General features: G+C 43.4%; 1 protein-coding gene across 3 annotated transcripts in view; it reads right to left on the bottom strand.

The window, feature by feature from the left end:
* LOC121873621 (zinc finger protein 384-like) overlaps nucleotides 1–26,400 on the bottom strand; it is a 155,057-nt gene that overhangs the window by 79,494 nt on the left and 49,163 nt on the right. For all 3 annotated transcript variants that reach the window (XM_042377261.1, XM_042377262.1, XM_042377263.1), the window contains exon 2: nucleotides 6,099–6,321. In XM_042377261.1, coding sequence (XP_042233195.1) covers nucleotides 6,099–6,321 — 223 coding nt within the window. The remainder of the gene's footprint in view (nucleotides 1–6,098; nucleotides 6,322–26,400) is intronic.

The following is a 26,400-nucleotide window of genomic DNA, read 5'->3' on the forward strand; positions in this document are numbered from 1 at the left end:
GAGGGAGAAGAGGAAGAGGAGGGGGAAGAGGAGGAGGAGGAGGAGGAGGCGGGCCACACTCGTCCTGGGGATAAACACGCGTCCTAACATGAATAAGATACAACATAAGCACATAAAAAGGGACTTACAGCGTTGCCAGCCGTATAATTGCCGGATTTTTCCCTGGCCCGGGTGTAGGACTTTGCTTATCTTGGCCGTATTTCACGCCGCGTGTCCCAACCCAGTCATTCTGGCTGGTCGTCGCTGATGGGTCGTTGGGCGCGACTAACGAGCTTGTTCCCTTTTGTTTAGGTCGTGGCAGCGTCTCGGGGTCGCCGGAGGAACATCACCCAGAACGTACAGCTTCGGGTGCGGGTGTAAATACATATATATATACATACAGTAGAGATAGTATATGTATATTATGTATAGATGTTAAAGGTAGAAATCATTATTGTATTCCTGTAGTGGCGGTGGCGGTGGCGGAGGCGAGCGTTTAAGGGGCGGTGGACGAGAGGTTGTGACATGCGCGAAACGTTGTGGGAACTGGGGGTCGAAGTGGCTGGGGCGGCGGGGGTCGGGCGGTGAAAGATGGCACGGTCGTCCCAAAACAGCCATTACCAAAATTGCCGGGTCGGGCCGGAGCGCCGCCCCCCAGTTCCTGTAATGAAGAATTATAAGGGCGCCGACCAGCCAGGTTTTAAAGCAGCGCCGGGAGAAGAAAAAAAATTAGATCTGAATTTATGCTTTTGACGAGGGGAAGAGCTGAGAGAGAGAGAGAGAGAGAGAGAGAGAGAGAGAGATAATGGGTGGCGGAGAAGGAGGAGATAGACGATGAAGAAGAGAAGAAAAAGAAGAAGACGAAGAAGAACGAGGGGCAGGAGGAGAAGGAAAGACAGAAGAATAAAGAGAAAAATAAAAGGACAAAAAAGAGGAGGAGGAGGAAGAGGAAGAAGAGGAGGAGGAGGAAGAGGAAAAGGAGGAGGAGGAGGAGAAGGAAGAGGAGGAAGAGGAGGAAGAGGAGGAAGAGAAGGAAGAGGAGGAAGAGGAGGAGGAGGAGGAAGAGAGGTCAAAATCTTTTTCTTTCTTTCTTTCTTCTTCTATTATGAATAGTGTCGGCGAGATACAAGAGAATGAAAGTCCAATTTTAACATTTCTCAACCTAACCTAACCTAACCTAACCTATTGGAGGAGGATACAGCAGCAACAGCAGCAGTGGGTCAGGCTGAGCTGCTCAAAGGCGTCTCAAATCCTCCTTATAGGGAGACGGTCCTCAAATGTAATACTCGGAGAAAGAAAAAAAAGACTTTTCCTCCATTTAAGAGATTGGAGAGCTGTTGAACATGGGTGGGATGGTGGGATGGATAAGTGTGGATGGGTGGGATGGGTGGGATGGTGGGATGGGTGGGATGGGTGGGGATGGTGGTGGTGGGATGGGTGGGATGGGTGGGATGGTGATGGGTAGATGGGTGGGTGGATGGATGGTGGATGATGGGTGGGATGGTGGATGGGTGGGATGGTAGGATGGGTGGGTGATGGTGGGTTGATGGGATGGATGGGTGGGATGGGTGGATGGTGATGATGGGATGTGGGATGGGTGGGTGATGGGTGGGATGGTGGATGGGTGGTGGATGGTGGGATGGGTGGATGTGGATGGATGGGATGGGTGGATGGGTGGGTTGATGGTGGGATGGGTGGGGTGGATGGTGGATGGGTGGTGGATGGTGGATGGGTGGATGGGGGTTGGATGGGTGGGATGGGTGGATGGTGGGATGGATGGATGGGTGGGTTGATGGGATGGTGGGTGGGATGGGTGGGATGGTGGGTGTTTGTGTGTGTGTTGAGTGCATGGGTTAAGGAAAGAATAGATATAAATACCACCCATTCTATTACGCCCATAGTAGTATATAACAGTGACTCATACGCCCACATTCTCAACCCCCCAAAATAAAAAACAGTAACGACTCAACAGGAACAAACGGTATATCTAACAGGAACAACGGCATAGATATCACTAACAGACCCAACACCTCAGCACCGTTGCCTCATTACCTGTTTGGTCAGATTTCTCTTAATTAATTAACCTGTAGTAAAGGTTAAAGAAAAACGTCTCCATTTCATACATATGTGACCGACTGTTTGTTTGTTTACATTGTGTCGTGTTTACAGTGGTGTGGTGTGGTGTGGTGTGGTGTGGTGTGGTGTGGTGTGGTATATAGTGATCATTTATATAGGGTTATCTGTTTGAATGCTTAAGGGCGAGATATGACGAGAGAGAAGGAGGGAGGAGAAGAGGAGGGGGTAGAAAAGGAAGAGAAGAGGAAGGAAAAGAATATGAGATAGAAAGGAAGAAATGGAGTAAGGAAGAAGAGGAGATAGAAATGAACAAGAGGAAGAATAAAAGGAGAAGAGAAAAGGAAAAAAAAAAAAGAAAATTATTAGAAAAATAAGAATAGCAACAGAGGAGGAAAAAGAAGAGAAACAATAAAGAAGAGAAAGAACAAAACAAAGTACGGATCGATGGCAAAAAACAAACACAAAAACAAAATAAAAAAACTATTGGCTGATTAACCACAAAAGCGAGAATAAATTAATATGAGAACAAAACCAAAGATGAAAACCGTAAATGAATAAAACAAATACAAAAACAAATACAAAAACAAAAACAAATACAAAAAACAAACACAAAAACAAAAACAACAACAAAACCTCGAAGTAATGAAAAGATGATATAACAAATCAAGTAAAACTAAACATCAAAAACTTTGAGTTGTTGTTAGTTTTCGGTATAAAGAACAGTAGATAGTGTGTAAGCAGCCAGACATCAAAGAGCCGATAAACCACAACACAAAACCTTCTCCTCCTTAACCTCTTCCTTCTCTTCCTTCTTCCTTCTCTTCCTCTTCCTTCCTTCTCCTCTGACACATTTGATGATCTTCCTCTTCTTACTTAATGACATCCCTCCCTCTCTCCCTCCCTCCCTCTACTGTCCTCCCTCCCTCTCTCTCCCTCCCTCCCTCTCTCCTGTACCTCCATCGTTGAAGCTATATAACGCCCTATAACTACACAGCCCATGCATTATTATCATCATCAGAGGAGGAGGAAAACAACGAGAAGGAGTAGAAGGAAGACAACAAATACCGGGAGGAGAAGGAAGAAGAAGGAGGAGGGTCGGGGGGGGGGTGACAGCTAGGTTTATAATGAGTTAGCTGTCGGCCTTATACCCCGCAGTCCTGTACACTAAATGCCTGGCACGAGACCGTCATATATAGAGAGTAGAATTAATGTTTTCAGTTCGTGGACCCCGCAGTCCTGTACACTAAATGCCTGGCACGAGACCGTCATATATAGAGAGTAGAATTAATGTTTTCAGTTCGTGGACGAGTAATTTGTAGATGATTAAAGGTGAAGCAGACAAAGAGTGAAGAGGAGTAGGAGTGGGGGGGCAGGAGAAGGAGGGGGAAGGAGTGGGGGGAAGAAGAGGAGGTGGAGAGGATAAGAGAACGAAAAAGGTGAAGAAAATGTTGATGTGATAGGATATGAAGAAGAAAGATAAAGAAGGGAGATAGAAAAAAAGGAAGATAAAGATGAAGAAGAAGAAACAAGAAGATAAACAAAACCTACGACGACAAAGAAAAATGGTTTTAAAACGAACGACTGAATCACATCTACACACAAAAGAATAAGAAATGGAAATTAAATACGGAAATAATGGCGGAAGATGCGCAGGATGCGATTTTATAGGCAATCAATTTTATATCCTGAACCGTAAAGAATATTCCTCCTTGGCAGCTGTGAGTTAGAGAGAACCTTTCTTATTTTAGTCCAATTCGTGAAGTCTTGATGGCAAAGTTCCACAGATGCACTCGCTGTAATTTGTACCCACTGTGATCTATACCCGCTGTGATCTATACCCGCTGTGATCTGAGACTGCTGTGATCTGTACCCACTGTGATTTGTACCCGCTGTGATCTGTACCCGCTGTGATCTGTACCCGCTGTGATTTGTACCCGCTGTGATCTGTACCCGCTGTAATTTGTACCCGCTGTGATCTGTACCCGCTGTTATCTGAGACTGCTGTGATCTGTACCCACTGTGATTTACCGCTGTGATCTGTACCCTGTGATTTGTACCCGCTGCGATCTGTGATCTGTGCTGTAGCTGTGATCTGAGGCTGCTGTGATCCCACTGTGATCTGTACCCGCTGTGATCTGTACCCGCTGTGATCTGAGGCTACTGTGATCTGAGGCTGCTGTGATCTGAGGCTACTGTGATCTGAGGCTACTGTGATCTGAGGCAGCTGTGATTTGCACCCACTGTGATCTGTACCCGCAAATAAGGTCACCAATGTGGATCTTGAATCTAGGCTAAAGAAAGATGCAAGGAGATGCATAAAAGAGTTACAGAGAGAGATAAAGAGATAGAGATAAATGGAGAGAGAGATAAAGATAGCGAAAGAGAGATAGAGAGATAAAAAGAGAGAGAGAGATAAAGTGAGAGAAAGAGAGAAAGAAAAGTGAAGGCGGCGGTGTATGGTGTGAGTTGGCATCCAGGGCGCGACACAAGAGAGGTCGACCCAGGTTCCTCGTCAGCGCTTTTATTATCCATGGGGGAGGAGGCAACGCTCCTCGGCTCCTCCGTTTATGGCTCCGCGCTCACAAATATCACACATAAAGACGAGTTGAGGGAGAGGGGGGAGGTGGAGGGAGAGGGGTAGAAAGGGGAAAGGGGGGGGAGAGTTCATGGTTGTTACTTGCTTTTCTCGACCGCCAGACTACTAAAATAATCCACACAGGCAAGTTCGATGCATTCTGAACAAGACCCATTTGTTTGTGTTTACTTGAAGGGGAAGGCAGGGGACAGGGGAGGGGGGTTGTTGGGTAATTGTTGGGGGATATTGGTAGGTTGGGGAGTGGTGGTGGTGGTTGTTAAGGGGAGGTTAGGGGGTGTTGGTAATTGTTGGGGATGGGGAGCAATGGAAGGTTGTGGGGAGAAGGATGGATATACCCAATAGTAGTAGTAGTAGTAGTAGTAGTAGTAGTAGTAGTAGTAGTAGTAGGTTACTAGCGCAATGAAGGAGGGGGTGGGGGGTTGGTTTGGGAAGGGAGGGGGAAGTGAGGGGAAATAGGATAGGAAAGGGAGAGGAAGAAGGGAGACGAAGAGGAGGTGTAGAGGGTTAGGCTGGGAAGTCACTACGGCCGAGACCCGCTTTATTTTATGACCCAATTTGAATATTCCACCAACATAACTCGACCTTTTGTTTCACGTGCCAGGAATTTTCTCGACTGAGTTACATAAAGGAGAACACATTTTGCTGCTAGGGTGGGCGAGGCAGCGGTGGCGGCGGCGGCGTCTTCAGCTCTACTGCCACCATCACGAATTAATAACGAAACACAAAAAATAAAATAAATAAATAAATATAAAAACAAAATATTCAACAATGTAAATTTTTTTTTTTTAGTTATTGATCGCCGTTTCTTATAAGGACGAAGAATATAGAAAATATATGAAATCGACAGAGTAAAAAAAATATATTACCAACAATCCTTTAAATGATTAAAAAAATATATAATGTCTAAGCCTCAGGAATTATTGTGCTGGGGGCGTGGTGATCCCCTTCCGGAGAGGGGGAAATTACACGAGGGGGAGCTGAAGGCGCGAGGGAAGAGGTAGTTAGCTGCCCGATGACGGCTGCTGCGTGGGTGGGTTATTGGGCGGCCGACGGTGGTGAAGTGGGTGTTGATGTCACGGTGTTACCCAAACAGTAATGAGTGAGTAAGGTGGGGGGATGACAGGTGGTGAGTGGTTGATGCTCAGATGGTGGTAGACGAACTGTGAGTTAATGGTAGATGATGATAGACGCACCGTAGAGAGTTACTGGTAGATGGTGGTATAAAGGCCCTGGTCACGATAATTAAAGTTTTGGACAGAGGCGGCACTGCCCAACCACCAGACAGGTTGGGGCCACGACACTGAGGCTATAGGGCGTAAACTACGAGGTTGTGGCCCTGGAGGGTGAGGCCCGCCACACTGACTGGATCACAAGTAGGTTAAGTCATAGGGTAAGGCAGCTGCTTGATGGTGACTGATAGAGGAACAAGTGCAGGTACTGTACTCACCAGTGTGTAGCCGCGTGTGCTGCTGGACGTGAGACAGCTGTTTGAAGCGTCGGTCACAGTAGGAGCACTTGTATGGCTTCTCACCAGTGTGGACCCTGATGTGCTGCACCAGCTGGTGGTTGGAGGAGAAGGCCTTGAGGCACTGCTGGCACTGGTGGGGCTTCACCTCACTCCGGTGGGGGTCCCGGTTGTGCATCTGCATGGCAGACTTGTGCATGAAGATCTGCAAGGGACAGAATTGTGTTAGGATTGAAGAAACAATGACTTGCAATATGCTGTAAAGGAACACAGATTATTGTAAACAATACTCAAACACACAAGACATGTACAGTAACAAGCAGTCAACTGGTAACTAAACTGAGGGCCGCCGAGTGATTGGCGGCAACTAAAGAGCACTCTAAGAATATGAGGGAGAGATGAGGGCCAGGTGCCGCTTGAGGCCAGCCTTCCCGTCACCAGTGACCGCTCGGCCTCAAAGGTCACGGCAGAGGAACAGTTGGGTGAGGTTTTGTGTCGCGGTCTACACTGTCCTACACCGTCATCAATCACTAATCGACACGCAGTATGAAAAATAGATTGAAAAAAATAATTTACACTTTCTTATAATTCAGTAAAGCGGGTGACATCAATAACCGGAGCTCTGCACATGGCAGTCCCACGACACAAGATTAATACAGCGCAGTGCTATCTCTTGTAGCAGTTTTAAGAGAGCATAGATATAGCCACATAGCTGGAGCATGAATAAAACATAACGCTCTACTCGTTAGTGATAAATCACAAGTGATGACAATGAAGCGTCCTCCCGAGGATTAATGAAAGGCGGGAGGGAGCGGTCGCGTCAACCCGTCTCGCCTCCACTTGCGAGAAATGGCGAGAGTTTGAGAGAGGACCCAAATTACACGGACTCAAACTAACGCCCTCACATTCTCCATGACACCACAACGAAGACGTAAACTTCAACTCATTACATACGACAAATTCTTCATACTATAGTTACATTAATGTGAAAAAATATATATAATTCTATTGATTTATTATTTTTCCCAAAGTATAACGAAGGGAAACTTTACCGAGAAGTGAAGCCTTAAACTAGACGTGTATCAAAGAGAAATAAATATATTTATAACTCTCTCCGTCGTCAAGATTACAAACAATAGCTACTCGAGTGTTTTCCCATCTTTATAAACTATTCGTCTGCATAAAATTTGCAATTTTCTGATTTACTTTACCAACTAATTCAGCGAAAATTTGAAAGTATAAAAATATCTCAACAAATAACTTCTTAACTGCCGCGACAATGACTCACAGATGAAGACTAACTAACAACCTAACTAACTACTAACTACCTAACAAACTACTAGACTATAACAATTAACATCATCATTACACCTCATGCGTTTAGAATCACTGAGGATCCTACAGTAAACATTCTTCATCGCTGTAGATTAGAAGTAACACCTAACTCATTAACTCAATTATTAACATGAAAACAACATTAACTCTTTACCTTAACCCGTTCACTTAAGCAACAGTTAAGAGACAAAATTAAAATGAATCTTATTTTTATTTTTTGTTTATTTTTTATCTTACATTATATTTGTCAAGTGTGTCATATTGAAATGCCTATTATTATTATTATTGCTATTACTATTGTTACTATTATTTGTGTTTTAGTTTACGTTTATTAAGCTTGTTGTCTGTTCTTTTAAGTGAAGAGGAACAATTAACGTAGAAACACTCGTGAACACAAACCCAGGCTAAGACTAGAAGCTATTTACAACCACTGCTATTACTAGTCACGTCGATGTTACTGCTACGTATTGTTTGCCATGATGTTACTTAAGACTATTGTTACTTAAAACCACGAGCGCTACTACTTATACTACCATCAGTATTGTTGCTACTACTACTACTACTACTACTACTACTACTTATAATACTAGGTGTTATACGCTTCTTAAATCATCATTACCACTTATACTTAAAACAATTACTATTACTAACTTAAATTAACATTATAGTAACCTTGATTACTTAAATTAACAATATTATACTATGAATTATATCAATTATCGTAAAACAAATACTAATTGTGTAACCTAATATAAATATATTGTAAAGTAAATATAAACAGAATTTAATGAAAGATTCTCACACACTCAGGTACACGACAATATGCGACGATAACAACAATACTCACGCACTCAAACACAACCCCCCCCTCCCCCAGGGGCAAGCTATCATCCCAATAGACAAATGATAAATAATAATAATAATACAAAAACCTGCTTAAGACCAATGTTTCAGAGTCACTCGTCAGAAAAAAATAATAATAAAAGTGATGTGATTAAAATCCTCATTAAAAATCTCCCATATTTTGGCACACTTGCTCTTGGTCACAATTTTTCATGTGTAATGGGATGCGACTTGGCCAGATCCGGCGGCTTCCACCAGTAACTTAGGCACCGTTTCGTTCACTTTCGTACCTGGACACACCTTGGCGCCGGATAACTCACAAACGGTAGAAATCCGGTCGAGTGAGTAACCCCCAACCACTAACACGAATCAGGAGGTGGTATAGGTGGCGTCAGTGTGGTATCTAGGTGGTAGGAGTGCTGGAGGATGAGGCAGGAAGGTAGGAGGAGGGTGAGCGAACGGTAATAACACACACGTGATGTAATACGCCAACAAATGAGACACATTAATGAAGAAACGTTGGCGCTGTCTTTTAATCGTTCCTGTTGAACGTTTAATGACGCGCCATTTTTCAGCACATGGGGAGGAGGTGTTGGGGAAGGTGGGGGTGGAGAGGGATGCGGGAGGGGGAAGAAGAGAGAGGAGGGGGAGGAGAGGGAGGGTGTAAGGGGGAGAGGGAAGGGTTCAAGAGGGGAGTGGTAGGGGAGGGTGTTAGGGAGAGAAGGGTAGGGGTAAGGGAGGAGAGGAGTAGGGGCCAGGGGGAGAAGGGAGGGGAGGGGGATGATATTCACATAATGTCCGTAGGTAAATCTTCCCCCCCAAAACTATTGTTGTGTGAGGCTGAAATAACCATAGTTGTCCGTAATACAAATTCGACACGTGAAATAAATTCTCATTTCAGGTAAAAATTATATTTATATGTTATGTTTATTTCAGGTAAAAAAAATTAATTAAAAAAAATAATTTATCACATTGTATATACAGGTAGCGTTAGTTATTATGTGATATATTATAACTGGCATAACAAAAAAAATAAATAAAATTAACAGAAAATTTATTTTTAACACTTTCAGATTCTTTTTAATTATAAGAATATATTTAGTCTTAGAAAGTATTACTAATGATCCGAGTCTTAATTAACCTCTATGGTAATTAAGGTGAAGAATGAACAAGTAACAACAAGACCAACGCAGGTAAACACAACTCTATCACGCTAAGACTAACGCAGTACAAAAGACAGGACGTAACATATAAATTCTTGCAACTTGAAAAAAGAAAAGAAAACATTTTTTCGTAATTTTTGTGGCCACAGATGCCTTCCTCCTCCTCCTCCTCCACACACAATCACCACCAGCAACATACCATACATACATACATACATACATACATACATACATACCATACATACATACATACATACATACAGAGATAGATACCATACATACATACATAACCTATCCATTCTTACCCTTATCAAATCTCAACCCTGGGTGACGAATACCCACATGGCCAGTGTCATACGAAGAAGAACAAGAACAAGAAGAACAACAGAGGCCTTAATAACACCAACTACTGTCTACTACCATCTCCTCGTAACACCGTTTAGGAGAGCGACTATCTCAGCCTAGCCCTTAACAAGTCTTTGCAATTCGTCAGGGCGGGATGGGAGGCTGCGGCGAGCGGTGGCGGTGGTGGTGGTGTGGTGTGGTGTTGAGTGAGCAGCGGCCTTGTCCACCCGGTCCGTATATTGTGACGCATGAAATTCTATACCAAGTTTCCTCTGGGTGTTTTATTCGCTGTCTTTAATGGTGCAATGGAGAGAGATGTTGCGTGTATTGTATCCTGCCGTTAATGGTGCAATGGCAGAGAGGACCGCGTGGAATATCTTGCCCCCCTCTCTCTCTCTCTCTCTCTCTGTGTGTCTCTCTCTCTCTCACTCATTCCCTGCGGTACAAGGGTAAGCGAGTGTACCGTCGTGTCTTATGACTTAATGGTACAATGGTGAATGTAGTGTACCTTGTTATATCAGCGGTACAACAAGCACAACATCAGTTTACCTACACTATCATCTCTTACCTTGACACTAATTAAGATAAGCTACACCTCATTACACCTATACCTGTTAACAGACGTAGATACACCGCCACACACGTCTACTCTTCTTATGATAAATACAATGGTTAAAATCTGACAACATTCCCGCTCTTGCCAGGATCAGGTTCACTATCTTAAACGTGGATTTAATTCTCCTTTAACCACTGGGAATCTTCATCTTAAGGTTCTCGTGTAATGGGTCTCTCTATTACCCGTCCCCTATCTTAAACACCAATGTAAGTCCCTTTCTCCAACGCTGCTCCCCTCTCATAATGACTTACATAATTCCCCTCTTAAAGGGGCAACTATCCTGCTTTAAACAACTATAAAATTCCCCTCTCACTAATGCAGCTCCCCTATTTTAAACAGCTATGTAATTCTCATCTAATCTATGCAACTCTGATATTCCTAAATTAAAAAAAAATAGATAAAGGGTTATAATTCCCATCTTATCAATGACTCCCAGCTGCCCTTAAAGTAATATTCTTCTTAATAGCTTGCGAAAAAAATATACTAATACAAAATAAAGTAAAAAAGAAAACAACAGAGCTAAAGGCTGTGTCCTTCTCTGAGACCTTCCCCACAATGAGGCAAAAAATAGAAAAAAAAGTCAAATAAGCTCCAAAAATCCTCAAACTTATCCAAGACAATAATCCCTTCACCTGTACTCTTCTGGCGCCTGTGGTCTTCACCCCTCAAAAAACGTCAGAAAAAGTCATCGACGAGTTTTACAGGTATGGGTCTTGTCTACAGTGCCACTAATATTACTGACACTAGTGCCTGATAGTTCACTTTGTGTTTGAGAGGCACTCACGCTTATTATCATACCCTTAACAATATCCTTATTAGAGTTAAGCATCCCCCTCAAAACCCCTTGTTCCCCCTTGCATTGTCTTCCCCTTCTCCTTCTCTCCATTCATCTCTTAAACACCCCCTTCCTTCCTTCCTTCCTACCCTTCCCGCTTCCTTCCTACCCATTCTTCTACGTTCCTCCCCCTCCCCCTACCTTCCCTCTACCTTCCCACTCCTCCCCCTTCCTCCCCTCACCCCTTAATCACCCCCCTTCCTTCCTACCCCTCCCTCAACCCCACAAGTAAGGGGGATCGGCAGTTCTATCCCCCACGTAAAGAGTTGAATTATTCCCTCATTCCCAGCAAACCTCTAAAAAACTTACTCCGTTATCAAACTTGCATGGCGGTTCTCCTCCCCGAGTGCCAGTCCGCTCTCCGCGTCTCCTGGCTCTTATCTCCTACTCCCCAGGCACTCACTCTTATGTGTTCTCCACCAGCTTCTCCTAACACCCACCCTATCGTTCTCCCTCCTCCTGTGCGTCTCCATGTGTGTGTGTGTGTGTGTGTGTGTGTGTGTGTGTATGTGTGTGTGTGTCATCCCTTGGCTGTACTGTATCAACCAAATGTGTTTCTGAAGTCCTTGAGGTCAACCATAGTCGTGAGGGTGAGTGTGGTGGTGTGGTGAGGGACGGTCAATGTGGTGGTGTGGTGAGTGTCAGTGTGGCAACAGCGGCGGTGTGTGTGTGTGGTGGCAGTAACGATGGCAGATATAACACCGACACCAAGGCGGCGGCAGTTATGATAGAGGCAGTGTGGCGGCGGCAATTATGACGACAGTTGTGTGGTAGCGGCGGCGGCAGTTATGAAATCGGGTGGCGGAGGCGGCGGTTATAAAGACAATTGTGTGGCGGCGGCGGCAGCAACAGTGTGAAGGCGGCGGAGAGTGTGGCGGCGGCGGCGTTGATGTGGCCACTTGCGATGCGCCGCCACAGCCCAGCAGCAAAAGTTAAGACGCACTGCCTCGTCCGGCGTTAGTAATGTGGCAATTCATTTTCCAAAAACCGCTTCTCATTTAATTTGGATGCCTGGCTCCCTCCCTCACTCCCTCCCTCCCTCCCTCCCTCCCTCACCCCTCCCGTCCCTCCCTCCCCTCTTCCATCCCTTCTCCCTCCTTCCCTATTCCTCCTCCGTCCTCACCCCCCCTTCCTTCCCTCCACCCCTTCCCCTGCCTCCTCCTTCCTCCTTCCTCTTTCTCTTTCTCTTCCTCTCATCCTGAGGAAGGGGAGTCATGGGTCAGTTGTGTCGTTGGTGTGCAGCTCAGTTTAGGTGTGTGCGTGTGTGTGTGTGTGTGTGTGTGTGTGTGTGTGTGTGTGTGTGTGTGTGTGTGCGCGCGTATGTTATGGCGACTGTGTGTATAGACGTCGTTAGATGTGAGTGCACTTAAGTGTACAGTGTTTAAATTCGTGCGTGTTTGTAACTGCCTCTTGTCTTCTCTGTTTGCGTACACTTGACCGTGTGTGTGTGTGTGTGTGTGTGCACGCGTGTGTGTGAGTGTGTGTGTATTATTTTGTATGTGTATATGGTTGTGTATGTGTGTAGGAGTTTATGTATGTGTGTGTGTGTGTGTGTGTGTGTGTGTGTGCATGTTTGTATGTATGAATGTGTGTGTGTGTGTGTGTGTGTGTGTGTGTGTGTGTGTGTGTGTGTGTGTGTGTGTATGTGCATGTTGATCACTTCAACACACACAGGCTTTTAACCATCGCCTTCGGTCGCTTTGAAACACAAACACAAACATTGGGTCAATAACACACACACACACACACACACAATAACCCTTGACCACCACAACGAGAGAGAGAGAGAGAGAGAGAGAGAGAGAGAGAGAGAGAGATAAATATAATAAGAAAAAAGGAAGGGACAGAAAAGAAAGAGAGATAATAAGAGAGAGAGAATTATCAACACATAGGGTGCCACGAGGACAGACATAAAGACGAAAGGGGGGACATCAGTGCCATTGCAGTTCAATAGATTTTTTCCTTCGTTCCTGAGCGGTAACATTAAAAACTCGTTACTGCAACAAGCCTTTTAATTCAGGAGTCCGTCTGCCCTAGGTCCAGGTCTGGCTCTCTCTCTCTCTCTCTCTCTCTCTATCACACTCTCTTTTCTCCTCTCTCTTTCTCTAATTCACACTCATAAGTCCGCCTCTCTCTCTCTCTCTCTCTCTCTCTTCTCTCTCTCTCTCTCTCTCTCTTCTCTCTCTCTCTCTCTCATACTTGGTCTCCATCGTTCACTCACACAACCATTTCACACAACGCCTCTCACTATTGGTTCCCTCTGCAAATGTGTGAGATTTTTCTCCTCAACGCGGTGTAAATTACGCAAAAGTGGAATGTGTGAAAGAAAAAAAAGTAGTATTCTGGACTTGAGAGGAGAGAGAGAGATGTGAAAATAGGGAAGAGGGGGAGGAGAAGATGAATAGGAGGAGGGGCAAAGAGGAGGAGGACGAAGAGAAGAAGGAGAGTTGTGAAGTAGAAAATAAATAAATGTAAGAATTTCGCAGCAAAGTGTATTATAACTGAATGGACGTACAACACACACACACACACACACACACACACACACACACACACACACACACACACACACACACACACACACACACACACACACACACACACACACACACACACACACACACACACATATATATATGGACAGGCGGATGGATGGACAAGCGTAATTATGTAAGATGAAACAACTAATAAATATTTCACCCCCAAAAAAAATAAATAAAACGAACTGAAAATAACCCAAATAAACTAATTAATAAAAACTAATTATCATCAACATAAACAACCTATGATAATAATGCAAACAAATATACAAACAAAAATATCGAGGAAAATCTAAAAAAAAAAAAAATGAAAAAAAAAATAAAAATTAAAATTATTTAAAAATAGCTCCCAAATTACAAGCATTAGATTACCAACGTATTTAAAACTGGAAGGGGAGAAAACTGGGAGCGAATAGAGGGAAGAGAGGGAAGAAAAGAGCGAACAGAGGGGAAAATAGGACATAGAAAAAGAGAAAGAAAAAACCCACACACGAGAGGAAAAAAAAAGAAAAGAAAAAAAAAAGATTAGAATGAGGAGAGGAAGAGGCGACTAAATGAGTTTATAATATGTGTTTAAAGGGACAGTGTGAAGCAAAAGGGGGAGTGAGAGAGAGAGAGATGAGAGAGAGTCATATACATTAAAGAAAAACAAAAGGGGAAACCAAGACGAAAGACGTAATAAGAGTAAATAATAAAAAAATACGATAAATAAGATGTGAAAAAGAATAGAAAATAGCAAAACAAAATGATGATAACGTGATGTATAGAGAAGGGGAAGAATGTTTTGATGGGAAATGAGAGATAAAGCAGGAAGAAGGAGAGATAAAGATCCTAAGAGAGAGAAGGGAGGGGGGAGATAGGGAGGGAGGGAGGGGGTAAGGAGGAGAGGCAACGATGGAAGGGGCTATCAGAAGGTAGGGATGAAAGATGGAAGACTATAAGGAAAGAGGGAGGAGAAAAAGGGAGGAGAATGAGGGAGGAGAAAGAGGGAGGGGAAGAGGGAGGAGAAAAAGAGAGGAAAAAGAGGGAGGGGAAGGAGAGGTTACAGACCATAGCAGCCAGACCGAACTCCACCAATACAAGGAGAACCCACCAACCATCTCCACCAGTTTACGGCCGCAATATGAAGGGTCCCCGGGCCAACACCGTGTTATCCGGCCCACCATGTTCCTTACAGCCGGTTGATCGATAGACAAAACTTTCATTCTCACCCTTCGAGACGTTGTGTTGAGGTGGAGCTACAGTGTACCCCCGTCCCTTCCTCCTCCTCCCGACGATGCCTTCCTAAACCTTCAGGATGTTGATAAATACCCCTACTGAAGTGAATACCTCCTGCTGGTGCCCCGGGAAATAATTAAGTTATTTAACATAGTGGAGGGTAAGGCTATACGTGTAATAAGATAATGAATGGCGGGAGAACACGACCAGACCAGTTGTTGTGTGTTCCTGAGTCTTAACACCAACGATGGCTACTAACATTACCCAGTACTCCCATCTGTATATGCTAACGCCCCTTAACTCTCCCTTCTTTTCACTTCTTCTTCTGCATCTTCTTCCCTTTACTTTCTCTTTCTGTTTATTTATTTTTTTCTAATCCTCCTTCACTGTTTCTCTTTCTCTTTTCCTCGTCTTTAACCCTATCCCTTCCTTCATTTCCCTTCTTTTCCTCTCCTTCACTCCCCCCTACTTTTTCCCCCTTCCTTACTTGTCTCTGACCCCCTTGTCTCCTCCCTTCCTTCCTCTCCTACACTCCCCACCCCCCCCTTTTACCATTCCTTCCTCCTCCTCTGTATTCCCCCTTCTCTTCTCCCATCCTCCTCTTCTCTAACCCCTTCCTCTACTCACTTCCTTCCTTCCTCTCCTACACTCCCCTTTCCTTTTCTCTTCCTCCTCTTCTTCACTCCTCCTCCTTTTCCCTTTTCTCTCGACGTAAAAGAGTCGTCAGCAAGTGATATATTTATGAGGCTCCAAGTTATGTTTCTCCTAAATGGTCGGGTCCTGAGAGAGAGAGAGAGAGAGAGAGAGATAGGTGTCTTTTAGTGTGTGTATGTATGTATGTATGTATGTATGTATGTATGTAAACAAATGAAAAACAAAAATAAAATAAAATTTATTCACCTTAAAAAAGTAACAAAAGTAAAAAAAAAAGTATAAACAAATTCCCATAAAAGACACAGAAAGATAAACGTAGACAATTTAACATTACGTCACTCTTAACTCACCCCCTGGGGACACTAAACAATGTTAAATTAGATGTTAAATTCACACTTAAGTCTCTAGTTTATAGTTCATATGTTATAAATATTCAAAAAAAAAATAGTAAAAAAAAAACACCTAACTTAATTAACTGAACAAAAGCAAAATATTGACGGAATGATAGACGGACGGACGGACAGACAGACATACAGACGCACGAGAACTGTCTACTATGGAAGAGAAAACAAAAGTAAACAAACCCTATAGAAATTAACACGAATAATACAGGAATTGAAAGACATAATCAGTCGGAGGCAACTAACAGCCCACCGACAGACCGACCGATGCCAGAGAGTGTGGGGGGAGGAGAGGGGGGGGGGTTGGGGAGGGGGGGGGGAGGGATGTGGAGAGGGGGGAGAGGGAGTTGACAAGGAGTGGGCAACAAAAATGAACAATTAGTTTTAACGTGATTATCATATCAATGCAAGGAGAAGAGAAGATGCCTGGGTAGCACTCTTCCCTCCCTCCTTCTCACCTCTCCCTTCCCCTCACACCCCTTCCCTTCTTCTACTCTAGTTCTTCTTCTCTTCCCTCTCCTCCCATTCCTTCTCCTCTAGTTGCTCTTCTTTCCATTTTCCTCTTTCTGTTCTTACCTTCCGTCACTCCCTTTTCTCATCGCTCTGTTTTCTTTCCCCCTCCTCCCCCTCTTTCACTCTTTCCCTAACTCCTTCCCTTACCTCCTTCCCCCCCCATTTCACCCTCTCTCCCTCCTGATCTCCTTTCCTCCATCTTCCTTTCTTTCTCCTTCCATTTCCCCATTTTCAATATTCCTCTCCTCCTTTCTCATTCATCTTAGTCTCTACTATGGCGCTATTCAGGGTCAGTGCACTTTTGGTTAGTCAAGTGGCACATCCCCCAGAAGTCAGCCAATGAGGAATCAGTGTGACAATGAGAGGATTGATCGAGCTGTCTAGCCAATCAGGAGTCACTGCCACTGCTACCTGACCAACCAGAAGTCACTGCCACTGCTACCTGACCAATCACGAGTCACTGTCATTGCTGTCTGGCCTGTCACTGTTGTCTGGCCAATCACGAGACACACACACTTCACTACCCCCTGGCCAATCACGAATCACAAGGTCACTACTATTCGGCCAATCAGGGACTCACTGCGCCATGATATTTAGTTAATTAGACGTAATTTTCTCACAACAGTTTGGCCATTCAGATCATTAGTAGTTAATCAGAGAGGTGTAAACAACCCGATCGCAGCTAATTACAAGAGTGCCATTGAGATAATTGTCAGCAGCCCCCAATCAGAGCCAATCACAAGACGAGTTCCACTTTGATTAGCCCCGTGACAATCTGAAACAAAATCTGACGTTGATGTCCCCGGCCTATGAAAGAGAGAGAGAGAGAGAGAGAGAGAGAGAGAGAGAGAGAGAGAGAGAGAGAGAGAGAGAGAGAGAGAGTCAGAAAGCCCATGTACGATGTTGTGTGGTGTGTGTGAGTGTGAGTGTGTGTTTGTGTGTGTGTTTGTGTGTTTGTGTGTGTGTATGTGTAAATCTTTATCACATTAACGATTACGTGAGGAAAAAATAAACCCCCCCCAAATCCTCTTTTCCTCCAAATTAGCAAAAATATATCGTTACTTTTCTGGTCAAAATTAAGAAAAAAGTATCGTCACTTTTTTCTGGCCAATTAACAGAAAATTATGTATTTTTTCAGGAAATTTTGAATCTATACCGCTACCGCCTGTCAAAATTTAACAGTAAAAAAAATAATTGTCAATATTTCAGCATAAAAAAATATATGGCACTACTGTGGTAAAAAAAAAATCTATTATATTCCGGCAAAAATAAGTACAAATCTTCATTACTTCTAGCAAAAAAAAAAAAAATCATCACTACTCAAAAATTATCATTACATAAAAAATATAATCATCATTACTTCTAAAACAAAAAGATCATCACTTCTTAAAATTTAAAACAAAAAAATTATCATTACTCAAAAATTAAAAAAAAAATTATCATCACTACATAAAAATTAACAAAAAAAAATCATCGTCACTTTTCGGGCAAAATTAACATATTTATCAGGGCGTAATAGTTGCCAGCCAGGTATTATATTTACAAAGGGATTGTTTAACTTACAGCTGTGATTAAGTCTGACTGTCTCTCTGCTTACTGTTATTTTCCTGGGCAGGAGGGAGAGGGAGGGAGAGGGAGGGAGAGGAGGGAGAGGAGGGAGAGGAGGGAGGGAGGGAGCAGGAGAGGGGAGTGGGAGGTGATGGGAGATTTGTGGGAATGGGGGAAGAGAGAGGAGAACATAAGTAATGGAGGGATTGAAGAATATGAGAGAGGGAGGAAAAGGAGAGTAGCGGGGGGGGGGATAAGAGTGGTGAAGGAGGGAAGCGGTGAGATTTGGAGGAGGAAGGGAGAGGAAGGGAGAGAAAGGAGGAAGGAAGGAAGGAAGGATAGAGAATGGGAAGGAGGGAGTGTCAGGTAATAGATGAGGGTTAGAGGAAAGGAATGTTAGAAAGGAGATAAAAAGAGAAAACAGAGAGAGAGAGATAGGTAGGTGGTGTTGGGGAGACAGGTGGAGATATACTCGTACGTAGAGTAGGTGAGATGGGGGGGGCGGAGGGAGAGGGTGAGATGGGGAAGGGAGGCGGAGGGAGGTAGGGGGTGAAGGGGGGGAGGAGAAAGGGAGGGAGGGGGAGTAGGGACTAAGCTCTGATCAGGCGGATTAATACCAAAGTTGGGAAAAATCCTTACAGTGCAGTGAGTGTTTGTTGTTCCTGTGACACTTCCCTAGTCGAGTCCATATATATACTTTCCATCTTTTTTCATATACTTGTTATTGTTAATGCGTGTAAATAATATTAATAATAACAAAGAATTAAAAAAAAAAGTAATAAAAAATAAAGTTTGTACCAGGGATATTTTGTAAGGTCCTTTAAATTATTATTTTTGTTGGTCTTTTTAATCTTTCACTTTACTGCAATTTATATGTAAATTTGTAAATACCGGCTTACATATAAACCACACACGGGTACGTACATACATACATTTTACACACACACACACACACACACAAAATACTAATAAATTAAAAGTTACCTGAACACATTAGTACAGACAACAACAACGAGGCAGACCACAGTCCTTTACACACTGTTGCCAGATTAAAGGCTTCAGCGTGTACACAATTATGTTTATCGCCTGTGTAGATAAAAGGCGAGTTCAACACCATACTGCATGTGTGTGTGTGTGTGTACTGGTATCGTAGATATTTTCTTTTACACACACATACATACACACATACACACACACATGACCTGGGCTGACCTGGAGCAGATGCCTCAACACCCAACTTTTATTCTACTAGTGCCAAAATCAAATGAACCCAATTAAATCTTAATTAATAAACTTTTGTGAAAGAGCCTTTTTTGTGCGTTAGATCGAACACACGGAAGGAATTACAATAATTTTTTCGATTTGAATATTTCGTCCAAACTTTTTGCCTTTGACTCTGGAAGGAAGGAGGCTTTTTATCTCTTCTGGAGGAGGAGGAGGGGGGAAGGGATGGGAGGGAAAGGGGATAGGGGAGGGATGGGAGAGGCATAAGCTAAGATACTAGACTCTGGAACTTATGATGCCAGGCTAGAGGGACGAGTTTACTTTATCTTCCACCCAGAGACCAATAAAAAACCAACTCTTAATTTAGCAGCGATAATGAAATAAATATAATTATATACGGGAAATTAAATTGTTAGTTAACCCTATAAGAATCTCTAGTGAGTTTGTCTCCTATATGAATTTGTTTTTATTTTTATTCACTCTCTGGAATTATTAAATCACGATTGTCTTTTGTTTCTTTAAATTTGTTTCGTCTTTTTTTTTCAGGGTATTTTAAGATTTAGAAAAAAATATCCCAAAGGCAAAATTTTAATAATGTGGAAATACAAAAAAAAAGTTGTCATTGATTATTATATAAGATTAAATAAAAGGTCTAAATTATATAACTAAAACATTATAATTATTAACACTATCAGTATTGTTACCAACACTAAGATCATCACCATCATCACTACTATCACTATCACCAACCACCACCAACCATCCCACCACCACCACCCACCAACCACCACCAACCATCACCCCACACACCACCCACCACCACCACCACAGCCTTCAAGATGCAGAGACAGTCGATACAACTTTTTCAAACTTTTTTAATTCTATCCATCTGTGGGGATAAAAAATACACTTTTGGACCTAAATATTGAATTTGAGTCTTCAATCGGGGGCTGGAAAAGTTTGCCTCTGCCACTATTGACTGGTTTGGCAGTTGAAAAAGGCATCCTTTGGGGTGAGGGAGACGGAATGGGGAGAAAGGGGTGGGAGGTTAGAGATGGGGTGGGGAGTTAGAGGTCGGGTGGGGGAGTGAGAGATGGGTGGAGGTGGGGAGTTAAGAGGGATGAGAGGGGGAGAGAGAGATGGAGTGGGAGAGTTAGAGGGGTGGAGGTGGGGGAGTGAGAGCGATGGGTGGAGGTGTGGGAGTTGAGAGATGGAGTGGGGGAGTTAAGAGGAATGGGTGGGGAGAAGAGGGATGGGGTGGGGAGTTAAGAGGGATGGGGTGGGGGAGTTAAGAGGGATGGGGTGGGGAAGAGAGATGGGTGGAGGTGGGGGAGTTAGAGATGGAGTGGGGAGTTAAGAGGGATGGGTGGGGGAGTTAAGAGGGATGGGGTGGGGGTAAGAGAGGGATGGGTGGGGTGGGAAGTTAGAGATGGAGTGGGGGAGTTAAGAGGGATGGGTGGGAGTTAAGAGGTGGGTGGGGGAGTTAGAGGGATGGGATGGGGGAGGAGAGATGGGTGGAGGTGGGGCAAAAAGGTAGGTTAAGGTGAGTGGGGAGAGGGAAGGAAAAGTGGGGTTGAGGGAGTGGAAGAAAAAAGGGTGGAGTGGGGTTGAGGGAAGAGAAAGTATGAGAGAGGGTAGCTAGAGGTGAGAGTGGGATGGAAAGGGGTAGAGAGAGAGAGAGTGGTGGTAGAGGAAGATAGAGAGGATAACGGGGGAAGGATTAAGGAGAGAGTTACAGGAGAGGGAAGGGAGAGGAAACGGGAAAAAAGGTTAAGGGGAGAGTTGAGGGGAGGAGGAGAGGAGGGAGAGAAAGGGAAGATGGGAGATGGTGAGAAAGGGGTAAGGAAAGTTTGTGAATAGGAGGGAAGAGGAAGAAGAGGATAGAGACTGAAGGAAAAGGGAAAGAAGAGAAATTGAGATAGGGCAGATAGGTCAGGTGAGGAGAGGGAAGAAGAGAGGGGGAGAGGGAAGAGGAGAGGTGAGGAGTGAGAGAGAGGGAGAGAGGAGAGGAGAGGGGAGCAAGAGGGAGGAGAATGATTGAACATGATCCAGGTGTGGTGTGTGTGTGTGTGTGCTACTACACACACACACAACAAGCGTGCACCTGTTGATAAGTTATACACCCATACACAGACATACACACACAAACCAAACAAACACACAGACTCTCTCTCTCCTACACACACACACACACACACACACACACACACACACACACACACACACACACACACACACACACACACACACACACACACACACACACACACACACACACTTCAACACAGACATTCGTACACACAGAGAGTCATACCGATCAACAAACACATTACTCGTGACCAAATTACGCTCTTACCTTTGTTTTTAATCAATGTTGCAAGCGTCTTATGTTGCAGGGTAAATAATACTGTGTGTGTGTGAGAGAGAGTACAAGACGCTTTCCTCATCATTGACTATCGTTCGTCTCTCTCTCTCTCTGTCTCTCTCTCTCTCTCTCTCTCTCTCTCCCCATCGTTACACACAAACCTATAACCCCCATGTACCCCCCTCATCACTTCATACAACAAAACATAGTATACACAGAATATACAAATAAATACATGGGGTTTTACGCATGACTTTAATAATGGGCAACGGCGAACTTATTTAATTTCGACATTACCATTCAGCTGGGTTCTACTTATCAGTCGGCTGTATGAAGGCCGGCGCCTCTATTTACATGGTAACACTTGACAATCAGATTTTAATTCAGTTATTACTCGAGGTGATCAGCGTACGAGCTCATCTAAACCGCCGTGTGCCGAGCTTTCAATAATAATATAAAGTAGTGTAATAAAACAATATTAATCAAAAGAGCCGATTGTAATTTAATTTCAAACGCGGCTCCTTAATAATCTAATTGACAGGGAAGCTTCGAATCAGGGAAATTAATTAATATGTGCTATAAAACGCCGAGAGAATCACTTTCCGGGAGAGAGAGAAGGAAAAATAAATCTCTGAGTTATTTGGTCTGAATTTGAGTCCAATCCATCAAAAGTGTTTTTCGTGTTAATATGGCGTAGATCTCATTTGATAGTATCGAACTCTGCTGCCAGGTTTACATCACGGAAAAAAAAAATTCCTCTGTGTTGGAATATTTTAAGAAAATGACTGTGTTTTGCTGTGCACCGAGAGCTTGTTTTGATCTCCCATAAACACCCACTACAGTACAGTACTTAAGTCACTACAGGATTGTTACTCATATGATCACGAAATTAAACCAGACATCACTGAATCATAACTATAGTGTTTTATAGTGTTGTAGTATTTTGCGAGTTGTATTTTTCTTCCGAGTGTAAATATAATTATTTTTATATAATGGTGTATGTTAATATATTCCTCATGTGATGTTTACTTTAAGCACTGGTGTCTGTACATGGCTCTGATATCATCTCCAGATTCACGAGTTACAGTAAAAAAATCATCAGTTTTATGTGTGTATTTTGTTCTACTGAGATATTCCTCGTATTCCCAAGCTCGTAACATCCTGCTTAAATATCAGCGTTAACTTTTACTACCAGGATCTGCGATAAGGCAAATCTTCAGTGTACCGTGGGACATTACTTACAGTCATCACGCTGCTACAATTTACTCGTGTCAGTTTCCTCTATCTATTAAGACAAAACAGGAAATTCTTCGTTTGTTTGCGATATAGGAGTACATTTGACGTCATGAATTTTAGTTTTTTAATAACAATAACAGAACGATAAGGAACATTGATTTTTTACTCGTGTTTATCAAGGCGCATCGGGGAGCAAGAGGAAACAAAAGAGGATCACATCCGGCAGAGCGAGCGGGATCCCAGAGCTGAGTGAGGCAGGCCCGCCCACAACTCCCCAGGCAACCCCACTATTTTTCATAATTGGAATTCCTTTAAGCGATTGCTTCAAGATAAAAGAAAAACTTTAATGATAAAGTGCTCGTCTTTTGGCCCAGACATCTAAATTCTTTTTGATGAGTTGAGAACGGTGTCAGTTTATGTGATTTGTTAGTTTGGGGAAACGACGCTGTTTTTCTTACGGGATCTGTTTTTTTAGTTCTTAAAAAAATGTGTTTACTGTTTGCTTCTGTTTTTCTTTAGAGGAAAAGATAAGTTAGAGATTATTTTAGAAATAATATATAATTTAATGTTAAGGAAAGACAAATGGTTATTTAGAGAGATACGATAATTTATGATTATTCAGTGGAGAAAAATACGATATTTTTGAGAGAATAACATATAATATTCTTTTAGACCGAAGGTAACTTAAGACTGTTGAAGACTAATTATAAAACATAATGATTACACTGAATTTCATTATTAAAGGTGACATAGTTTGCTGCAGACAGTGTGGAAAGTTGAGAGTATATGGTGCGAGAGTGAAGGTGGCGAACACACACACACACACACACACACACACACACACACACACACACAAGACCCATGCTACTTTCCGGGATTGCAATAGAAATATTTCACTTCCTTGCATACAAATTACAAATTTGCACATGAAAAGACTTGCTTTGCACACTAATAAACTCTACATACAACCAACTCCAGACACGCAACTGTATCAGTGAAGGCACCGTGACCCTGCACACAAGAGCTGTCCTCGCACACACACACACACGCACACACACACACACACACGATAAATAAAGCCACCAACTGCTACTCAATCCAAAGGCAGATCCAACCATGATTAAAAGTTGTATTATGTTCTCAGTAACGTAATTAAAATCACCTGGAGACTTGTAGGCTGAGCTGCAGTTCATTTCATCCCTCCCTCAGCACTCTTCCCTCCAACACTTCCCTCCTTCATAGACAGTGGAAGGGGCAGTGAACCTCCTCCCTCACGCCCTCCTTCCGCCCCTCCCCATCATCCATAGAGGGAAGGAGCACCACCAGCCCGACGGCCATAACATAACTCGGGAGGGGGAAGGAGGGAGGAAGGAAGGAGGAGAGGAGGAGGAGAAGGAGGAGGGAGGGAGGAGGGCATAAGAGAGGGATCCAGTCGCACGCACTAGATTTTTTACACGATTGAACCTCCAGAATAAGACGCTATAGAGGACAAACGAAGGCTATTATACACACGACCTCAAACTATTTTTTTCTCTTAATTGTGTTTGATTGACGTGCCTCTCTTTCCTAGTTGTTTCAGGGTTATATTAAGCACTAGAGAATGACGGATTTAGGAATATACAAAAAGAAAGAAAGATTATTCTAATGTGTTTATAATTATTCACATGTGTTAGATAGATGTTGTCATGTTTCTCACATCAGAGTTCCTTACTTTGAGAGGAAGTTTGTGTCAAGCGTCACACTTAAGACCTTCACAGTGCACCTGTTACTGCCTTTCCTTTTTACCCCCCTTTCCTTTACTCTTATTCCCTCTCCCCTCACCCTCTCTCTATACCTCCCTCTCCCCTCGCCTTCTCTCTATACCTCCCTCTCCTCCATTCTCTCTCCCCTCGCCCTCCTCTGCATCCCTCTCTTCCGGCCCCCTCTCTCTCTCTCTCTCGTCACCCCCCCCCTCCATTCCTTCTCCCTGAGCTTCTCCTAAAAACACGATGATTGTTGACATATCATCCCCACCTATCGCAAAAATTGTGCCGCACGCCGCCGACCAAGAAGAAACCTGCATTATTTTTAAACAGAAAAGTTAAAGATTTGCGATTTCCTTTAATTACGAAACCCCGGTGTCGAGGGGAGAGTGTCTGAGGCGGCAAGAAGCGAGGCAGTGTTGACGTGAAGCAGCTCTCAGGTTATAAGACCATACTATATAAAACTCTCAAGGCGTCGTTACTATAAATCACACTATTAACCGAAAGAGCGAACAAGTATGTAAACAAAATCACTCGAACAACAACGCATAGAAGATGGTTAGTGTAAATGGTGTCAAAATTGGACAAAGACTCTAGTTCCACAGTTTAGCAGTTAAGTTAGTTAGTTTAACACCTTTAGTGACAAACTAGAATACAGTTTTGGTCTTAATCTGGTCAGCTCAGTGAAGCCATATAGTCAAGTACACTACATTCTTCCTCACCCTCTCCCTCACCCTCCTTCCTCCTCTTCTACTCTTCTACTTTACCTTCCTCTCTTCCCTCCCTTCCCTCTCCACAACCCTTCACTTGTCTCTTCCTCCTTTCTCACTCTCTTCCTCCTCCTCCGCTTCTTTCTCTTTTCCCCTCCCCCACGTTCCCTCGCCACCAGCACCCCCTCCTCCTCCCCCTCCCTCCTACGTCTTTCCCCTCACGATTTAAGGGCTTAGGTCGCTCGCCATTAGAGAAAACTGGGCCAGGCGTCGTATTTGCATAGTTGTGTCTGCCCCAGGGAGTGAGGAGCTAGGGAAGACGGAGATGGGGAGGGGTAAAGGGTTATGGGGAGGGGAAGGATTTTAAGGGGGAAGATGGGGAGGGGGAGGGTTTTAAGGGGGAAAATGAGGAGGGGGAGGATTTTAAGGGGGAAATGAGGAGGGGGAGGGTTTTAAGGGGAGGAGGTAAGGGTTAAAGGGAGGACCTGGGGGAGATGGGCAGGAGTAAAGGGAGGGTGGGGAAGAGGTAACACAGGATTGGTGGAGATGATGGAGAGAGCAAGACAAAGGAAGTGACTAAGAAAATGTAAATAAAGATGAAAATCAAAAACAACGAAAGTAAAGACGAAGTGAAAGAAGAATAAAAGATAAAAGAAGAGATAGGACAGGAAGGAAGAAAAGGGGGACTTGACAAACACGCCGCTTAAAAAAAACACAAAAGAGAAGAGGAATATATACAAAGAGAGAGAGAAAGAGAGAGAAAAAGAAACAATGTAGAAAAGAGAAGAACAAGAACAAGAAGAAGGAAGTAGAATGAAAGGATAACAAATAAATTAAAAAGAATTTACACATAACAGGAAAGCGAAATTGGCGTTAATAAGAGGAAAGAAAACAAGGAAAAAAGAAAGAGGTGGAATAAAAGAAGAGGGAAATAAATAAATAACAAAGAGATGATGTTAGAGAAGTGATTTAATCCCATTCTCTTCCTCATCTTCT

The sequence above is a fragment of the Homarus americanus genome, unplaced genomic scaffold (assembly GCF_018991925.1).
Source record: "Homarus americanus isolate GMGI-L3 unplaced genomic scaffold, GMGI_Hamer_2.0 scaffold50608, whole genome shotgun sequence".
Classification (NCBI taxonomy): domain Eukaryota; kingdom Metazoa; phylum Arthropoda; class Malacostraca; order Decapoda; family Nephropidae; genus Homarus; species Homarus americanus.